Below are 21864 nucleotides of genomic sequence, written 5' to 3'. Positions count from 1 at the left end.
AAAACCGCCGCCAGGGGAGGGAGGGTTGCTGGGGAGGCTCCGGGTCTCACCCAGAAAATGGAGTTTCATTACATTCAATGCTGGTTTTCTGGGGGGAGCCCCGTCGGCTCCCCGGAACTACCTACCCAAAGACGAAACAAGAGGGACCTAACCCGGGAGGCGGAAAATGCACACACCCCAACGCAAAACGGAGACAAAAACTGCAACTGCCAATCAAAGGCCACACAGGCCCGACAAGGCCCAGGAACATCAATGAAGGAATGCAGAGCCAACCAATGAACGACTTGGGCACGGGGATAGACAGCAAGCTGGCAGGACTGAACCACCCCGCAGACGACCCAAGAGAACCACACCGTGGAACAGGAAAGAAGGGAACCCAGAACAACCCAAAGCGTGACTCCGGTCACCGCAGTCATGGCACGCCAAGCACGGCGAAGTGCCGCAACCGAACACAATACACGATGCACCCCCGGCCAGACCAACCAATCATCAAACAACCCAAGGACACCTCCGGAAAGCAGCCGAGCCAGTCTTCGCCAGAAAAGAAGGAGACGGCTGCAAGCGAACAAAACTTATCAGAACCAAAAGAGCCGAAACCCAGGCGCTGAAGGAGGGCATGAAGCACCCCAACCCGACTCCCAGAGGCCCACGCCAACAAGAAAAGAGCCTCAGAAAACAACTCGGAACCGAAGGGGCCTCAACAAACCGAGGAAAAGAGAAAAGAGCATGCACTCTAAGAACCAGGATGGCTCAAGCGGCGCAAGAGCAAGCCAGAGGTGAACCATGCCACAGACTGTTCGTGAAGAGGTGCAGAGGCAACTCTAAAACTGAAGTAACCTGGTCCACCAGCGCCGCACGAGACAAGGCGACAGTATGTGGCAAGATAACGGCCCTAAACCTCCACAAGAGAAGGACCAGGCCACGCCAAGAAAACATAACAAACCAACAATTGGACAGAAAGAAAAAGGAAGGACCGCCAAAGAAAACCCCACACCGCCACCAAGACGAAGCACGCTGGTGGGACATCATCAACGAAGCCACCTGACCACCATCAGATGGTGAAATACTCGAGGCAGAACCAAACCAGCCACACCATGGACCGATCGTGCATGGACGAGGCAGGGCTGTGGGATAACCTCGGGTGCAAACACCGAGCAAGCAGAGCCGAAAACCAAGCCAGCAAGGAATGAGAAGGAATGTCTGCCATACAGAAAACTTCCCGATGCTAGCGAGCTCGCCAGGAGATCGGAGAACCTGTGGTTCCGATGCAAGACTCGTGAGACGTGACACCACGAGATCCGGAAAATGCCAACTGGCAGGGTAAGCCAGGAAACCAGGAACCCAAATCCGGCAAGCCAGGAAAGAACCAAACATAGGGGCAGTGCAAAAGCAGGGAACTGAACATGGACAAAGTCCAACCTAACAGTAGAAGAGCCAAGAAGCAAATACAAAACCATACAACAATGTGTAATGAGAGGGTCAAGGTAACATTAGAACTATAACATCTTGTGAAACTTAGCTATCACAAGACAAACAAGTGTAAATGAACTTGTACAGGGCTCCTCGCAGACGTCAAGCCCTGATGAGTAACCTACACACAAAACAAGCCAACTACCCCTCACATAGTACCCTGCAGGACAAATGACCAGAATTGGACAGTGTATAATAAGCCATACGGACTAGAAAAACAGCCCCAGCACCAGCAGCTAGGGACAAGAGCGAAGAAGGAAGATGAGGAACGAGGAAGACAGGCAGCAACGGGAACGAAAGGAACAGGACCAACAACACACAGAGGCCATGTCGATGTCAAGCGATTGACAGTCGAGAGGCGGGACTAAAGAGCCAAAACTCAACCCCCCACAAGCACAACTAGGTTAGGACAAAGAGTACAGAAAATCAAATGGATATGGAAGGGCTAAGCCAGGCACTGCAAGACAGTCAAGGAATAAGTGACCAAAATAAGACCACGAAGACGTGGCCGTACCCCACTGCTTAACAAGTAACACAGTGTTAGTCGAGTTCATGTACCATGCACCCCACACCCATCCAGTGGGCGACAGTGGAAAGGGCCACAGAGGCACACAATGGGCTCAGGGACTGAACCCCACAATTCACTGAGGCAAGCAAGTTACAATCTTAAGGAGCTAGTTACAAAAATCAGTACAAGTCACCACAGACAAACAAAGGAAGGTCACAGGAAGAAGCACGCAAGGGGCCGAATAAAACGCCACAACCAACCCCAACACGCACACAAAAACCATGAACCAGCGCCTGGCCAAAAGAGACGCCTGACTGCATAAACTCACCTGCAGAGCATAGCCACGAACGTGTCACGACACAACGTAGCCGAGAATATTCTGAGAGCACCGCCAGTGGAATGGGGTCAGAGCCACACATGCAGGAGAAAAGTAGAGCATAGGCAAATGCGGCGCCCTACACCCGTATGCAGAGAAAACGAGGCGTCCTCCCCATAGTGGTAATCCAGAACACCCCCAGTATCTACAAGGCACGGACTGGAGAGATGAGAGGAGTGAGAGAGGCAAAGCACCCCAAGAGAAAAAGGATGCGAACACCAGCACTTGTGTACATTGTCCATAACAAAATAAACTCCCACGGCGCGTGCGCAGGACGCATGAGGTCCAAACCGCACAACCCCGCCCGGCGGGGAAGGCACTAACTAGGAGTATTGAAGGAACATTAGCAGTGCCCAGACAGAACACGGAGAGAAGATATAATGACAAAAGAATGAGACAGTATCGAAAACAAAAAAGAAACACGTAAGAGGGCCAATGAGTCTAAAAAAGGACTGGGGGTAAGCCTCACCCTAAGACGACAGAGGTTCCAATAATGCGGGAAGAAGCGAATCCTTCCCGAACCCTCGAGATCTTACAGAAGCAAACACAAAATCACGAAGGCTCATAAAGGTACAGTCGCACTCGAGATCAAAATTCATGCAGAACCCCGATAAGAGGGGAACATGACCCCAACATGACAAGAGAAATCCTGTCCCAGATAAAAGGGGGATAGAAACGGAGAAGAGTTCCCACAGATAGGACGGAACCGAACAGACCCGAAGGGACAAGGATCCGAACCCGGGGAGGGGCCGACGCCCAACAACTCGTACGCAGTGGGAGGAAAAGGAAAAACCCCACTTCCCATAACCGCAAGCCCCGCTCAGAGGGTAGAAAACCCTGGCGGAGTCCAACGGGGCCCGACGCCCCCCAAGTCAGCCCCTCCCCAGCCCCAAGAACCTCCCTGGTAGGCCCTGGGGCCGAGCCATCCCCCCAAAGCCCCAGCCTCACAAGAAAAAGCCGGGGCAGCCGGAAAATTACTAAGGAAGGGAGCCCACTGGCAGACTCATACAACACAGCTGGAGGAACAGGCTTCAATGCCTCCATCACTACTCCAGAAGGGAAAATCCCCGAGACCGCCCGACCCCAATCCCACAGACAATAAGGATCCAGATGCAAGGAGGAAGGGCGGGGGTGGGGGTGAGGGCGACAAAACACAACAGGGAAACACAAGGGCGCGCGGGAAGGGAACAAAACCAAAGTAATCAACACCCCCAAGCCCCATCACAACAACCAAAACGGGGCAGCCTCGGGGCTTCCGAGAAGCAAACAACCTAGCACGTTGCAACTACCTGAACCCATCGTGGAACACCCATGCTGCCTGCACTCGCATAGTCAGCATAAGACTGGGTAACCGAGTCACAAACAAGCAACGAAACTTGCAGGACTCCGGGTCAATGGTGCCACCGACCCCACAGGCAGCAGACGGAGACAAAAACAGGGAGAGTCACCCTGAGACAAGGGGACAGAGCAACCTTCGAACTCGCACAAAGCGAGGGGGGACTCAGGGGTCACATCCATCGGACCCACTCACCCCCATGGTGATTCCCAGGGTCCTGAGACAGAGCTCACGCTCAGGAAAGCCCAGACAGGGTACTGCTAACTGGCGCCAGGCACAATCAGGAGAGCCCTACCAGGTGAATACATAACCAGCACCACAACCCACACACCTCATAACACGAAAAAAGGTGGGTCCCCTGAACGACTCTAGCATGGGTTGGACATGCACATGAGTGGGACTGGAAGGGTTGAAAAAGGGACAGTCACTGGTGTGCGAACGGTCTCAGTCGTACAAAAATAGACCTAAATAAAGACAGGTATATAAACATCTCCGCATCCAGCGCTCGGCCAAAAGACACCAGACCGCAGAAAGTCACCTGTCGAACGGAGGCATGAACGTGACACGACTCAACCGTGCCCAGAGGATCCCGGGAGCACCGCCAGGTGAAGATGCCAGAGCCGGACCCGCAGGAGAGCATGGTAGAGGCGAAGGAGGTGGCCCACACCCATGACACAGGGAAACCTCGGCGTTCTCCCCACAGCTGGAAACTAGGACACCCCCGGAGCAAAGGGGCACATACTGCAGCAAGGGAGAAGAGCGAGAGACGGAGCACTTGAGAAAAAGGGGCGCAAAACACCAGCACTGAAACACACCGCCCAGACCAAAACAAACTCCACGGCGTATGCGCATGACACACTGGCCGAACCGCACAATCCTCTCTGCGGGAAGGCGCCAACCAGGACTACTGCACTAGAAAAGTAGCCAAAAGAGGAAGCAGGAACAACAAAACCGGCCAACAAAGCAAAGACAGAGCCCAAAAAGGTTCCCACAGGCCCACAAGTAGCCCAAACCGGGCCACTGGCCATAAGCAGCCCAACCGAGCTAAAAGTAGCCCAAAACGGCGACATGGACGAGGAGCCGACAGACGTTCCAATAATGCAGGAAGTAGCGAAAACCTTCCCGAACCCTCGAGAACACAGAAGCCAACACTAGTCCCGAAGGCACATAAAGGCGCAGGCACACCCGAGACCAGAAGTCACATAAAACCCCAAGAACGGGGAAGCATGACGAAAACACCGTCCGAAAATGGGGGGGGTAAGCATCCACCCACAGGACGGAACCAACCGACTCAAAGGCCAAGGGACCGAGCCCGAGGAGGGGCCGACACCCAACAGCACGTACGGCGAGTGGGGAGGAAAGACCCCACTCCGAGTAACCACAAGACCTGCCTAAAGGGGGAGAAAAAAAACCACGGGGTCCTACAGGGCCAAGGGCCCCCCAAGTCAGCCCCTCCCCAGCCCCAGGAACCGACACGACAGGCCCCGGGGCCGAGCCGTCCCCCCCAAAGCCCAGGCCGTACCAGAAAAAAGGGGCAGTCGCAAAAACACTAAGGAAGGGAGCCCACTGGCAGACTCTTACAACACGGCTGGAGGAACAGGCTCAAATGCCCCCGTCACTACCCCGGAAGGGGAATTCCCCGAGACTGCCCGAGTCTCAACACCATCAAACCCAGCCGCGATCCTACAGACGGTAAGGAACCGGATGCAGGCAGGAAGGGGGATCCAGGGGAAAGACAAGGGGGCATGGAAGGAACCAAAGCAACCAACACCCCCAAGTCCCAACACGAACCAAAACGGGGCAGCCCCGGGGCTCCCGGGGAGTAAACCACGAGAGCGTTGCCACCACTAAGGCTCAAAGTGCAACGCCCCTGCTGCCCGCACCCGCTTAATCAGCACAACTGGGTAACCTAGCCACAACGAGCAACAAAACTCGCAGGACTCCAGGTCGAAGGTGTCACCGACTCCACAGGCAGCAGACGGAGGCAAAACAGAGAGTCACCCAGAGACAAAGGGTGAGAGCAACCCTCAAACTCGCTGGAAGCGAGGGGGGGCTCTGGAGTCACATCCATTGGACCCACGCGCCCCCAGGTGTTTCCCAGGGGTCCCGAGCGTTTACTATGCTTACCTTCTGGATGCTTGACCCGGTCGATGGCAGACATAGAATGCTTCCAACTACACGGGGGTTTCTATAGGCCATTGCTCCCCTTGCCTCTGAGGGGGCCAGGTTCTGGCCGTGGTCCCCGGTAGGCCCTAGAACTCCATACACATGACTGATGCCAAAGTCTGACATTAGCATATCAGCCTGGTAAAGCTCCGGGAGCCTCCGGGTCTCACCCAGAAAATGGCGTTTCATTACATTCAACGCTGGTTTTTTGCCAGACTTCCCCGCCCTATAGCGGGCAATATATGCCACTTACGATTTTTTTACTATTTTTCCCATGATCAGTGAACACAAATTAACAGGTTAGGAAGAATTTTTTTTTTTTTTTTTTTTTGTATGCACCTGTGGGTGTCAAATGGTATATAGCCATGCGCCATTTAAGGGTTAATTGTGGCATTTAGAATATTGCACTATTCTTTCTTTGATGGGTAAATACAGTAAATACATTATCAACAGAAATCAGAAAACAATGCCAGCTTGCTCAAAATAAAGCGAACTGTTACTTACCATGTTTTTTGTCTGTGTTAGCAAGGCGAAGTATGTTTGCCGATGCTGGAGTACTTCCCTTCTCTCTTCCATGAAGACCCTTTACATGACGTGAACAAGCAGCAAGTTCATGGAAGCCTGTTTCATACATAATTTAGAGAACTGTATACATACATTAGAGATGGACTTTAAAAGTAAAAATATTTAATTTGAAGAAAATCCTAAATCATTTTAAATTTACTGAAAATCAGTATAATAATTTGAGCCAATATTTTTTATTTAAGCGATTTTTAAAAAATATAAGTTTTGACTGCAATGAAAATGTCCTCCCTGGTAAGCCATACAGTAACTTTCTGATGCTAAAGCACAGCAACTGCCAAGAGTTACGGACTCGTACCAAGCCTCTGAGACCCACTCATTCGGTACCCCACCACAAGCAAAGACCAGAATCTTGAGGGTATCTAAGCCAATACAAACGTCCAGTGACAATGTTGTACATCCACGAAGGAAAAAAACATTGATTCCACTAGGTGAGGCAAAGGAAGTAACAGGAATGATTATTAGACTCAAAAATACTGACTTGCATCCCTGAAAGCTGCAAAAGATAAGTCATGGATGGGTACAGGAGACATCACAAGACAACCAACAAGTGACAAGACAATATAACACAATATAACATATATATTAAGTACACTGTCTCAAAAATTTAGGACCTCCATATAACTTATCACTCTAAATAATGGCTCCAATTCACCCCTCATTGTGAAATTCATTGAATTTCACAAGAAAAAATCCAATCCAACTTCTGAATTTAGCCGAGGGTCACCAGCTGTCTAGAGGCTACAACAGGGGCAGAAAGCCAGCTGCTAGTCAAAGGTCTGTCATTTTTTTTCCTGAGAATTTTTTACAACTCAATTTTTTTCATCTGCAGTAGTGTCTTAGCATTTACAGCTTTGGTAGATAAGCTTTATGGATTATGGTAAACCATAAATTTATAACCCCTATGAATGAAAAAGCATGTTTTCTGTTCTACAGTGTGACTTGTTGAGCTTAAAGTTGTTGCTTATTGTATTTATTACATGTGACCTTTTAAAGAAGTGGTCTGGATTAATATACTCTAAATTATTTAGTATTTGAAGTTTCACTGAGATCTGCTTTTTCATGTCTGGTTTGCAGTGCTGTTAGTCCTGTGGCACTCAACCTTTCTTGGTATGAGAGTCGACTTAATCCTGGGGTGATTTTTGTCACTTTATGTTGTACTTTCTCCACAGCAGATATGCTTGGACAGTCCAGATTGGGGCACACCTTTCAATGACTGATGAATTCTGACTCCCAGGTCCTTATCTTCTTCAATCTACTACATGGTAAAGTTGTTGATTTGATAGTTGTGCCCTATATGCAAAGTCTTCCACTTTTTCAATACTAAAAAAGCATTTCCTGATCTTCTAACCACTGTTGGAGTTCATTTGTAAGACCTCAATAAAATTTTTGCTCCTTACTTTACCACAGATGCACCTTACCTTACTTTACCACAGGTGTCAGCTGCAACTCTGATAATGTGGTTCATAATATTCTCATCTATGTCACTGATGTATATGACAAAAAGGTCTCAAGATGGAACCGTCTCCACTTGCCACATTTCTCCAGACAGATTCGTTTAGACTTAGGATGACTCTTCGTTTTCTTTGTCTTAACCATTGTTTAATCCCTACTAGTATTTTACCATTTATTCGATGTGCTTGTCAGTACACACAGAAATCACATTAACGTGATGCATCAAATGAACAAATCCACAAGGGCCATGACGAGGATTCGAAGGTTCGAATCCTCGTCACGGCCCTTATGGATTTGTGCTTGTCAGTCTTTCTGTGGTACCTTATCAAAAGCTTTAGAGAAGTTAATGTACACTATGTTTACTGCAATTCCTTTGTGTGAATACAGTAGCTGATTATCATCTACAAATTTGAGTAGGTTGGTAAGACAAGATATATTTTCAACAAAATCATGTTGCATTGATTTTACTAGATTGTGCACTGTGAGATAGTGAATGATTCCCTCTCTTTTTGGATTCTTTCCATGAGCTTCCAGATTTGCGAGGTTGTGCTGATAGGTTGGAAGTTTTCTGCCTAGCTTTATCTGCCTTTTTTTGGAGATAAGGGTGACATTTGCATATTTCCAGTCTAGGAGAACTATTCCTTGGTTTAGAGATTATCTGTATAGGAGTTTCAGTGGGGTAGATAGTTTATCTGCCTTTTGTATTTGCTATTTATGATTTTTCACTGAATTCTATCCACACCTGGGGCTTTTGAATCTTTTACCTTATCAATGCTCTTTTTCATTGTTTTGAATCTTATGAGAATATCCCTTAATTCAATCTCTTTCCTTGCTGAAACATTTGTGTGGATATTGGGATATTGTCTAATTTTCCTAGTGGGAACAATGATGTAAAGTATTCACTCAGTGTTGCCTGCCTTTTTATCATTCATCTTAATTTAGTTAATATCATCTTTTAACCCTTTAACTGCACAACGCGCCTGCAGGCCCAGGCTTCGGGTGTTTTTATTTTTCACGTTCCATTCAAAACTCCCGCGGCTACATGGGGTTCACATCAGCTTCCTCAGGACTCTTGTAAGCAGACGCCATCTTTACAAAAAATCATGGTCCACATTGCCGGGTGTCAGAGCCTCAGTAGTGAGTGAGCAACCAAGGCTGGCACTCGCAGCATGAGCGCACAGCACTGCTGTTTAGCGTGTGACCACAGCATCGCCTAATATTGTCAAAATATATATATATAATGTTTTATTTAACCATGACAGTATTATAGAAGAGCCTGAGTGTGATAATGACTGGGTACAATGTTCAAATATCAGTGACTCAATGCTGTTCACGATGTTCACAGCGCTAGCCACAGCATCACAGCATTATTTCGTCCATCTAGGAATCTTCAAACGACTTTTTAGGTTCCTTATCAAAATAAACTTGTGGTCAATTATTCATTTACAGTATTATAGAAGAGCCTAAGTGTGATAATGACTGGGTACAATGTTCAAATATCAGTGATTCAATGCTGTTCACAATGTTCACAGCGCTAGCCACAGCACCACAGCATTATTTCGTCCATCTAGGAATCTTCAAACGACTTTTTAGGTTCCTTTTCAAAATAAACGTGTGGTCAATTATTCATTTACAGGAATTAGTGACCAGGATTGTGGTTATAATTAGCGTTGTGCGTAGTATTGTGGAAGGAGGAATTTTGGTGAGGGAGGGAGGAAGGGAGAAAATTGAGGTAGCCTCACTGTGTGGCAGCCATTCTTGTTTTGCTCACCATACTAGCTTTGTGGTTTGCTATGGGGAACACACATGTACATGGGTCTATACAGTGTGTGTGTATAGTGTAATAACAGCACTAGGAGTATGTTGAGAGGAGCTATTTTGGTGAGGGAGGTTACGTCATAATCGTAGCGTCGTCTGCTCTCTGCTGTGTGATTTCTCATGCAGTGTATGGTGGCCACTGTACTGTTTGGATACAATACCGGCTTATTTGCATAGTTCTGGTAAATAAAACATGTAGATAGGTATATATAACGTGTGTAAATAGTGTAATAAAAACAATAACAGTATGGTGGGAGGAGCAATGTTGGCGAGTAAGATGTTGGAGTGAGGGAAACTGGCTGGGTGTGGCTGTTCACACTCGCGGTGTTCTGAGTGTGTTGATGGTGAATGTATATAGTGTGTGACAGTGTATAGTGTGTACATATGTTGTAAATATACATAAATGAACATGAAACATTGGTGTGAATAACTGTATGATGGGAGGAGCAATGTTGGTGACTACACTGTTGGAGGAGTGAGGGAGGGCTGGCTGGGTGTGACAGCTCACACTCGCGGTGTTCTGAATGTGTTGATGGTGAATGTATATAGTGTGTGACAGTGTATAGTCTGTAAATAGATTGTATATATACATAAATTAGCATGATACATGGTAAATATGTGCAACATGTGTGTACACAAGTGTCATGCACGTAACACAGTGTCCTCGGACAGTACGGATGTTTTACTGCCATAATATAGTGTATGTGTTCATTATACATAGGATTAGCATGTAAAAACAAATAAAATGTATTTGGAACTGTGTGCAAAAAATGAACAAAAATATATTTGCGGCAACTCGCTCGCCCCGCCCCGGGCACCCTACTGGCCCCGGTAGCATACGTGATGGGCGAACGGGGAAGGATGACATCACGTGCCAACTTACGGACTCCATAGCAGCCAAAGTACGTACAAGTTTGATTTTTTTTTTGACATACCCATACTGAGGGAAGGATTTTTGACACTTTAAAAAAAAAAAAAAAAATTTTTCAAGAGAATTTATTTCCTGCGCACTAAGGGGGGTGTCATATTTAGAGGTGGCGCAGTTAAAGGGTTAAGAGCCAACCAGAGTCTTTCATCTTTGTTTTCTACTTACATAGGCATAAAAAGACTTTGGATCTTTTTTAACGTTTTGAGCAAGTTTTCCTTCATAATTCCTTTTAGCTGATATGCTTTCGTGAGCAGCTAAATTTGATGCTGTTCTGTATATCTTAATTGATGTGATTCCTGGTGGGTTGATACTTCTTCAAGAGGTTTTCCTTTGTTGTTATAGCTCTTTTGACTGACCCCCATCATCCATCTAGTTCTTTCTTATTTCCTTCTACTTCTTGATATGTATTTTGAATAAGTTCAGAGATGATTGCTTTGAAATTTTCCTCTGAAGCTTCCATGTCTCATCTCCTATTAACTTCACCCATTTCATGGGAAATAGGCTTACAGGTTCCGGAAGATGAGAGGACATGTCAACATTCACCCAGGAGGTGTTTTGCAATTCCTGTCTCGTTCTAGGAAAGTCTCCTTGAAGGTAGTCTAGAAAGTCATCATCCCAGACCTTCATATTGGTTTCTGTAATTGTATTCCATCTTAGAATATTGTAATTATTTAAGTGCAATTACCCAAGTGTAGTTACAGGTTGATAGCTGAACTCATGGTGTCCTGTCTTTCCAGTACTCTTTGTTAAATGATGCTTTCATATAAGAATGTTTTCAAATGAGAACGTTCTATTTTTTTGGACAGATTTGTATTCTTGACTCGAGTCAATGACCTCATGTTATTGAAGTAGGCAATTTAAAGAATTATTCTTCCTCAATTTTGTCAATACTGTTAATATTTTGTAAGCAATGATCATTTGGACTATTTTTCTTGTCTTCTAGTTTTGGTATGTTTAACACCTCAAGCCTATCCTCATTGACTTGTCTTCCAGTTCTAGAAGCCATTTAGTTGCTTGTTTTTGCACCTTTTCCAGTTTATTAATGTGTTTCTTGAGGTACAGGCATCATATAGCTGCTGCATATTCTAATTTTGGTCTCACAAGGGTCATGAGCAATTTCTTTAATATTTTGACATCAATGTACAGTATTAAAGCAATACCAAAGTTAGAAAGCATACCATAGTCTACTCTCGCACAATGTTGTTTATGTGGTACTCAGGTGACAGTTTTCTATCCAGAACTACCCATATATCTCTTTATCAGAATTCTTAAAAGATTTTTCACATAATTTGCAGATTGTGTGTGGAGTATTTTCTCCTATTCCACATTCCATAATGCAGCATTTATTCACATTAAATTCCATCAGCCAAGTGTTGCTCTAAACAATAATTTTGTCCAGGACCTCTTGAAGGGCATAACAATCGTCTAAATGTTTCATCTTCCCTAGTAGCTTGGCATCATAAGCAAACATGTTCATTTGTGGTCACATGAGGGGGCAATTTTCTCTCCTACTTGAATTTGATCAATCATACCCTCTTCTGAGGTTTGCACCAGATCTAGAATGCTAATATCACGGGTGGGCTCTATCACGTTCTGTATGAGAAAGGAATCCTGTACAACTATCTACCTGTTGACTACCAGTTGATTCCAATGATCAATGTCCCTGCAGCCAGGTCTTGTCCAGGTCTCCTGGTTGCTGGTCTGATCAACCAGGATGTTCGATGCATTTGCTCGCAGCCTGATTGATCACTGAGTCACAGCCTGGTTGATCAGGTGTCCTTTGAAGGTGCTTGTCGAGTTCTCTTTTAAACACTGCAAGAAGTTGGCCAGTTATGCTCCGTATGTGTAGGGCAACAGTGATGAATAGTCTTGCGCCTTTGATTTACATTTTGATTTGATTTTGATTTTGAGGTCTATCTCTCTCAGAGTGCCTATTACACATTTGCTTTTCAGTATAGCTATTTTGCATATCCAACCATGCCTTCTGGTCTCAAGAGATGCTATACCAGCTGCTCAGAGAACATCCGAGAGGCCTGAGCTTTAATCCTGCACTGCGCACCACAACCAGGGATGTTTTAGGCGTATCATAAAGTTTAAAAGTCCTACGTATACATGGGGCTCATGTTTGCTTACTCAGGCCTCCAGTAATCATCCCTGATCTTGAAAAAAATCCTGAATCCCTCACTTTCCTTGTAGGCTTGGTAGAAAGATGAGAACCATGTCTGGTACATCACCATCCATTGTCTGGATGTGCATGGCAGCCATACTAGGAGCTATTGAACTTTTAACAACAGCACATGAGTGATTACCATATATATATTTACAGACAAAATGTGTGCTATGTGCAATTATAAGATTTAAGCTTATAAATATATATGTACATTAGTATGAATAAATACATAGTGTGCATATATTAATACATAAATATTTGTACATACATATGTATTTTCTGTTAAACATAATTAACACCCCAATGACACATCAATACAACTTGTCAGAACGAAAAGGTAAATAAATAAAATTAAATTGAATGATTGTAAATTAAAAAGTAAAGAGTTTTATTGTTAATTTAATAGTGTTAAACTTGAAAGAAAAGATAAACCAATATGATTTTACACTTACTTTTGTCACATATTTTACATACATATGGTTTAAAGTTAAAATGACGATTTTTGTGTTCCTGAAGAGTCTGGGGTCTAGCAAAAGATGATCCACACACATCACAGTGGAAGGGTCGCTCTCCAGTGTGTATTCTAAGATGCCTTTCCATATCTCCTGTAAATGAGAGGGAATATCTATACACTTATTTTTACTAAACAATTTTGTGACAGTATTCGTTTTGTGGCAGACTACATCTGTCACCCAAGGATTCCAGTCCTTACATAATGTCACATATACAGTAGTTCCAAATGACTCCATACTTATGTTTCTCACCTTAATGCATCATAAACATTCTTAGCACTGATATCAGATTTGCAAACATTTATTTAGTAAATGATTGTAGAAGGCAGGACTATATGCACTTAGCCAACCAACACACCAGAACTCCTACCAAGACTAGTACAGAAGTCCAAGAAACATGACCACTGGCTGAGCAGCTGAAAAGCTGAACCAAAACCCTTCAGATCTTCACTACTAGGAAAATTCATATATTTAAAGTTATTCATGTCTGCCACCACCAGGAAGAGCACCCAGAAAGTCCGCAAAATAAAACAGACAACTGCATGGTTAAAAACGAGACTACAGCCTCAAAACTGCCTCAAGAACTCCCCCAACAACATACACAAACTATCAAAATTTGTGAAACTTGCAAGCGCTAGAATGAACCACCTCCTCCCCTCATTTGGGGAAAGGAGGGAGGCAGGTCAGCCAGTTGCTGCCACTGCCAGCTCTTATAATGATCGAAACACACTGACGCCCTGGGGTAGTGGGGTAGGGAGGGTATCAGGGAACCACTGGGGCTCATGCAGAAATTGGTGTTTCATTCATTTCATTCAACGCTGGATTTCTGGAGAAAGCCCCTTGTGGCTCCCTGAAGCTAACTATCCACAGAAAATGAAAAAGGGTCACTTACCAGGGAGGAGGCAGCACTGCAGGTATCAGATTGAGGAAGAGACTGTCAGCCAAGACACTTGACCCAAGGCCACACAAGGTTGCTGAGGACCAGGAACGTTCACAAGATACCTGGCCACCAAAACTCTGTTCAACTGCCAAAACCCCTGTACCCAAATATCGGCCCAAGACATATTAGCAAACACACATCATCAGAGTGGCAAACTTATGAACATCATGGGCATGAGGGTAGACCATATGCTGACTAGATTTAATGGCACTATGGAAAACCTAAAAAATATGAGTCCTGAAACAGGGAAACCGATCAACCAACAAGGAGTCCACCGAAGCATAATCAATGGCCTGAGGGTAGCGGCAAAAGGTACCACTGGACAAAGTGCATGATGCTACCCCGGCTGGACCAACCACTAACCCATGACTAAAGAACCCCTCCAGAAGCTAGTAAAGTTATTCTTCACCAGAAAAGAAAGAGCTGACTGCAACCAAACAAAAAGCCAACCACGACCAAAGGAACAAAACCTCCCAGCACCGAAAAAGAGCATGAAGCTCACCCAGCCGGCAACCAGAAGCCTAAGAAATAAAACCAAATCCTTCAAAAAACAATCCTGGACCGAAGGGGCCACCATAAACCTGGATTGTACCTGGATTGGGTTCTGGGAGTCCTTCTCCTCCCCAAGCCCAGCCCGGGGCCAGATTTGACTTGTGAGAGCTTGGTCCAACAGGCTGTTGCTTGGAGTGGTCCACAAACCCACATATCCACCACAGCCCGGTTGGTCCGGCACTTCTTGAAGAAATATATCAAGTTTTCTCTTGAAGACATCACATTTGTTCTGGCAGAAGAAAGAAGAAACCGAGCAGAAGTAAGAAAAATAAGAACCCAGTCAAGGGACTAGGCAGGCTCAGGCAGTGCATGAGCAGGCAGGAGGTGGAACAATACATGAGAAAGCTTAGGAAACGGGGCAGAAGAGGTATCACCCCCAAAAGCAAGCTGGAGAAAATTCATACATTGGCATTCTGCCAACGCCTCACAATAAGAAGCATTTCTGATTAAACCAGGACACACCCTGGAACATAAGATCCACCACAGAAGGCAATAGGGCCCACATTGAATCAAACAGGACTCAAGGACCCCAATCTAACTCTCTCCAAACTCCGGGAAATGCAGAAGAGGGCCCAGGCGCAGAGCCCCTCGTCTATGTCCACCACCTGGGAAAGAAAAGTGGAGTCCAAGAAATAGGATTTAAGAGCAGGGATTCGCTGAAAAGACCCAAAAGCCTTGGTAGGACCGAGAAACTCAGCTGACTCCTCGACAGTGTTGGAAGGAGTAAACCCCAGATCAACCCAAGCCACATCCTAAACTAAACCTTGCCCCGCTTCCAAAACCCCCAGACACTTCAGAACCAGAAGCGGGGGGTGTAAGGAGAAGGGCAAAACTGGTCCACTGAGGACGAACCACGCTCGAATTGACCAAAACCCAAATCATAGTCCCTAAACACCAAGCAGGGCAAATCTGAGGCATCCAACCAGGTACACAACCTAGACCGCTGCAAGACAAAAATCCAGCGTTGAATGTAATGAAACACCATTTTCTGGGTGAGCCCCGGAGGCTCCCTGGAGCTTATCGGGCTAATGTATGTTATATTAGAACGGGACATTAGCTAAGGAGTTCAGACCTACCAGGGACCAGCGCCAGAACCTGGCCCCTTCAGAGAGGTTTCAGGGAGCAATGGCCCTGGAAAACCCCTTTGTGGTTGGGGTTTTCCTTATCTGCCATCGACCAGGGTTAGGCACAAAGAAAGGTAGGCATAACAAAACAAACCCCACATGGTAAAAAGCCTGGAGCGGCCTGGCTCCAAGCGAGCCAGGACCTGGAGCAACAACTGAACTAGGTGGAAGAAGTATAGGTAACCCCACCTCACCCAGTTTAGCCAAAAGGCGTCGACCCCGACAGCCTCGCAGTCGGGGAAGGGCGCCATGTATACCGGAAGACGCCTCGACCACGTCAACGCAAAAAGATCCACTTCCAGAGGCCCGAACGTCTGGCAGAGCCAACTGAACGAGCTGGCGTAGAAAGTCCAATCCGTGGACAGGGGAATGAACCTGAACAGGCCGTCCACCAAGACATTGGAAATCCGTTGAAATTGAACCGCCAGGAGAGCCAAACCCCGAGAACTCAGCAGACGAGTCACCCAAAGCGACCAGCCCCAAAGAGCCAAGGACCGCATAGAACCCCTGCGGTTCAGGCAATGAACCACCAGGAAACAGTCCGAATGGAGCTTGATCGTCGATCCGCGAGCGACCCAAACCCTCTGGAGCGACATCCACACTGCCGCAAACTCTCGCACCATGCTGTGAGCCAGACGGAGGGACAGACTCCACCGCCCCTGGCTGGCCATTGAGCACTGGTCATAAAGCAGATACTATAGGGGCAGATACTGCACCACCGCAGACTCTGCAAACAGCAATAAACAAAAAGGCGAGGACAACCTAAGAGCTAGGGCCCATGTGGATTCCAAGGAAGAAGCAAGCACCACCTGCCGACACGCGAGGCGAGGAGCATAAAACCGCAAAACTGCATCCCACAGGAGCGGCGCGAACAACTTCAACAAGGCAGACGACACCTGCACTGCTGACGGCAGTGCACTCAACCCAGCAGTGGCCCCAAGTTCCGCCACATCCAACTCAAGCCAATCCATGGACAGTTTGAGGAGGGAAAAGAAATGCAGGGCCGAAGCCAGCAGGTCACGTGTACGCAAATCTTCCGCAACCAAGGCAGCCAAAAGAGAGGGAACCTGCACATGAAGCTGCATCACACCAACATCCCGCGGAAGGGCAGGGGTGAACAAACACGCATTGAGGTACTCGAACTCGCCCTCCAGGAAAACCTGCAACTCTGTCTGAGCTTCCCTCCACCCAAGCACACGGGACCGACAGAATGTGTGCCAAGCCTCCAACAAGAAGGGCAGTCTGCCAACCAGGATGACTCCGGAACTTTATAACAAACCCAGTACGGACACGACGATCCGTACACGAAGGAGCATGGATCCATCACGAAAGCATAATCAGGGTTGCGCAGGAGGTAAGCAGCAATGGCTTCTCGCACCTCTTGAGACAGGATGCAGGAAGCTGAAAACCTCCGGAAGGACGGGACCGAGGAACCCACGGGATCATGGAACCGAACCCGGGGAGGGGTAGATACCAAATCCAAATCAAACGAGGGATCGAAAGAGAACCCCTCACCCTGTAACACTAAGCCCCACTCTGAGGGCAGAAAAACCCAGGCAGGTCCAACAGGGCCCAAGGCCCCCAAGTCAACCCCTCCCCTGCCCCGGGAACCCCACCCTGAGGACCCGGGGCCAAGCCGGCCTCCAAACCCACCTGCTTTTAAGGATGAAGCGGGAGCAGCCGAAAAAGCTGGAACAAAGGGGGCCTACTGGTCAGACCCAGAAGCTCCAGCAAGAGGACCAGGCTCGAATACCACTGCTGCAACCCCAGAAGGGGACTCCCCCAAAACCGCCTGAGTCTCAACACCAATTAAATCCTGCCCCGACTCTGAAACCTTCAGACGCTTCAGAGCCGGAAGCAAGGGGGGAGGAACCGGATGCACAATGGAAGGGGAAGGACTAGGAGGGGCGGATGGAACCAGAGCTGAAGCGACTCCCACCCCCAAGTTCGGGTCCCTAAAACCAAAACAGGGCAGTCTTGGGGCATCTGGGGCCGCAACCAACCTAGCACATTGCAGCAACCTAAACCTTGCATGCAATGCAGCAGCTGCCTGCACCCTCATATCAGTATCAGTAGCTTGGATGAATTGGAGCACGTACAGGCCACAAACGTTGCATGACTCCGGGACAAAGGAATCACCGACTCAACAAGCAGCATGGCGGAGGCACAACCAGTGAGTGTCACCCTGAGATAAGGGGACAGAGCAACCTTCAAGCGCGCATGAAGGGAGAGGGGACACATCCAGGGGGGGGGGGGGGAGAGGGAAGGTCACATCCATCAGACCATGGAGCCACCACAGCATTTTCCAGGACCCTTAGCCTTATTAACACGCTAAGGGAAGCCCAGGTAGGGTACTGCAAACGAGTGCCCAAGTAAACCAAACAAACTGCTAAAAGCTGAACCCCCTGAGATGAGTCCACTCACAAGGGCCAAGCGGGGATTACCACCACAACACAGAATATATATATATATATATATATAAAACCCTAGAATAGCTAAGGGGAAACCACGAAGGCAGACCCCCACCAGGGAGAAAACAAAACCAAAGAAAACCCCCGCAAAAGGACAACGTACCCAAGTGAAACACAGCCGACCGCTATAATTGGTAAAAGATAGCTGTGCAGTACCCCATGCCCCTACCAGTGACAAAAACTACATCCTACCCAGGGACACCCAAGGGCAAGAAAACCCCAGCAGACTCCAAGGGCGGCCAAGTACCGAGCAGTAAAAGGCACAACGGAGGCAGAGCCCAAGGTGACTTGTGGAAGGTGGCCCCAAGCCCTTGGTTCTGCCCTTGGGGGGGCAATATCAAGGGCTTGGTACTTGTACCCTTTAGCAGTAAGGGTACTGCCCTTGGGGCTGCCCGGTAAATACTACCCTTGGGGCAGTACTTACCGGGCACCTAGGGAAGGTAGCCCTAGGCACATGGAATAATACCTTGGAATAATATTCCTGGCTCACACACCACCTGGAGAGACAGCCCACGTCACAAGACACAGAACTGGGACAAAAATTCCAGAACGAGAGGCACAAGACTTTCCCAGAATCGCATTAGCCAAGAACTAAAGGTTGGGTTGCCGGCACGAGGGTCTGGGTCTCCCCCTTCCCCCTCCCAGGAAGGGGGGGGGGGGTTATGCAGACAGCGGTACGGCAACATGATAATGTCATGTTCGTTTGCTAATTTTCGTTTGGGGAGTTCTGTCCACTCATTCGGCTTTCGGTAGCAATAGTTTCACCAGAATAGGGGTTTGTTTTGGGGCGCCTACCTTTCTGGCTGCCTGTCCCAGTCGACTGCAGATATAGAATTTCCCCAACCACATGGGAATTTTTATAGGCCATTGCTCCTTGTGCCTCTCTGAGGGGGGCCAGGTTCTGGCTCGTGGTCCCCGGTAGGCAAGAAATCCAAGCACATTGACTTATGCCAGAAAGTGGGGCTAGGTGTCCTAAGTCTCCTTGTTTCATTTTTTGACTTAATTTTTAACTTACTCTTAACTAGTCATTTACTGAACTTATTTAATTGAGTGCATTAATAGTTCTTCAGGTCTTATTAATTATACAGTCATAACTGAACTATTTATAGTTAATAATCATTAGCTTAAATTTGCCTATGTTTATTATTCAACTTTTTCTTTGATTTCATTTATTACCTAGGTTGCCTAACCTCGCCATACTCCCCTACTCCATTGTACCCCTGGCTTTGCCTGTATCTCAAATTGCAAATTGTTACTTACAGTGTACCTGAGAGTACTTGTAAGCAATCTACCTCATTTTTTCTTTTTTTTTGCTCAATTTGTTTTTGTATTGTATAGTCTTGTTTATATCTTTGTTTTGTATTTCTATATCTTTTGTTTTGTATAGTGCATGTTTATATGTTTTTTCTTTAATCTCATTTATTACCTAGGTTGCCTAGCCTCGCCATACTCCCTTACTACATTGTACCCCTGTAAGCCCCTTGTAAGCTACCTCATTTTTTTCTTTTGTTGTTCATTTTGTGTTTGTTTTGTACAGTATTGTTTACAAATTTTTCCCTCTTTTATAGCTTAATTCTACTTTGTAATTTGCCTTTCTTGCATTGTTTTCCTGCAATCAGCTTTTTTATGCAGACAAGTATAGACCCAGAACTAAACCTCTTATCCACTATCTATGACAATCATCACTTTAATGATCTAAATTGCAGATATTTTGCAGCACATGATGTAAACAATGTATTAACTCATAATCACAATATCTCTGTAATCAACTTGAACGTTAGATCCCTAGGTAAACACTTCGATGATGTTAGTGCCTTGATTGAAACTATTGACAACAAATTCTCTTTTATTATACTTACTGAAACATGGTTGAAAGAGGATACTACTCAACTCTTTAACATGCCTAACTACTCGGCAATTCACAAATGTCGTCAACTTCAGAGAGGTGGTGGCACTGCTCTTTGCTACCAACAAGAACTAACATGCTTAAAAGAAATTAGAACTAGAGACTGCTGTGGGGAGTATATCTTCGCCAGCTTCAGAGTCAAGGGTGCCGAGTCTGTCCTGTCTGTGGGTGCAGTCTATAGAATTCCTAACACTGATGTATATCTTCGCCAGCTTCAGAGTCAAGGGTGCCGAGTCTGTCCTGTCTGTGGGTGCAGTCTATAGAATTCCTAACACTGATGTATCCGAATTCAACTCAAACCTTAGAAATCTAATACTCGATAACAGACTGAACAAAAACCATCTAATAATCGCAGGGGACTTTAATATTGACCTCTGTGAGCCTGAACCTACCTTACTTACAAATCCTACCTTACTGACAGGCTCCAGTATGTTTCTGTGAATAATTCAATTTCTCCCACCCTACCCATCAACATTGGTGTTCCTCAGGGCAGCATACTTGGCCCTCTCCTCTTTCTCATCTACATTAATGACCTTCCAAATGCCTCCCAACACCTCAAACCAATTCTATTTGCTGACGACACAACCTTCATTTACTCCAGTCCTGACCCCCTTGCTCTAAATGCCACAGTAAATACTGAGCTAAATAAAGTCCATCTTTGGCTAACTGCCAACAAACTCACCCTTAACATTGACAAAACTTTCTATATTCTGTTTGGCAATAAATCCTCTAATCAAATAAATCTCAAAATAAACAATACCCAAATTTGTAACAAATTAGATGGCAAATTCCTTGGCATTCTCATTGACCACAAACTGAATTTCCAGGGCCACATTCTAAATATATCAAAAAAAGTTTCAAAAACTGTTGGCATTCTTTCTAAGATCAGATATTATGTACCCCGCCCTGCCCTGGTGACTCTCTATTACTCCCTCGTCTATCCATATCTCAACTATGGTATTTGTGCTTGGGGTTCTACTACCCAAAATCATTTATGTCCTCTAATTACTCAACACAAAGCTGCTATTAGGACAATATCCAACTCTGGCCCCAGACATCACTCAGTACCCCTACTCAAATCTCTGAATATGTTAGACATTAAGTCACTGCACATTCTCTCATGTGTATTATACATATATAAAACGCTAAACTGTAATGCCAATCCTGACCTCAAAAGCTTCATAGAAGGTCGTAACAGAACCCATGAGCACCACATCAGAAATAAATACAGTTTTGATATTCCTAGAGTACGACTTAATCAAACTAGAAATGCTCTACAAATCAAGGGACCCAGATTGTGGAATGACCTTCCCAACCATGTTAAAGACTGTACCTCTCTCAACCAGTTTAAGATAAAAACGAAGCTATACCTAATAAATTCCCTGTAACCTACCTTACCCCTCTAATGTCATCCAATGTCTGTTTTTTTTTGTTTTTTTTTTTAAGAGCGCTGTTTGTCGACAGAATTGTATTTGTGCTGCTTTTTCAGCTATGTTTTCATTCCATGTTTTCATTTTACTCTTTATGCTCAATTAGTATTAAGCTTTAGT

The 21864-nt window shown here is 46.1% G+C and overlaps 1 protein-coding gene across 13 annotated transcripts in view; it reads right to left on the bottom strand.

Moving 5' to 3' along the window:
• The window catches only part of LOC123766903 (zinc finger protein 557), a 143843-nt gene that overhangs the window by 58689 nt on the left and 63290 nt on the right, over positions 1-21864 (bottom strand). For all 13 annotated transcript variants that reach the window (XR_011223327.1, XR_011223329.1, XR_011223325.1 and 10 more), the window contains 2 exons: positions 13262-13414; positions 6361-6477 (listed from right to left, as the gene is read on the bottom strand). Coding sequence is in view for 5 of the 13 variants with exons in the window: in XM_069307466.1 (XP_069163567.1) it covers positions 6361-6477; positions 13262-13414 (270 nt within the window). In the remaining 8 variants the exon portion in view is untranslated. The remainder of the gene's footprint in view (positions 1-6360; positions 6478-13261; positions 13415-21864) is intronic.

This window comes from Procambarus clarkii, chromosome 60, assembly GCF_040958095.1.
Source record: "Procambarus clarkii isolate CNS0578487 chromosome 60, FALCON_Pclarkii_2.0, whole genome shotgun sequence".
In the NCBI taxonomy this organism is placed as follows: Eukaryota; Metazoa; Arthropoda; class Malacostraca; order Decapoda; family Cambaridae; genus Procambarus; species Procambarus clarkii.
This window is presented reverse-complemented; position numbering and strand designations above follow the sequence as displayed.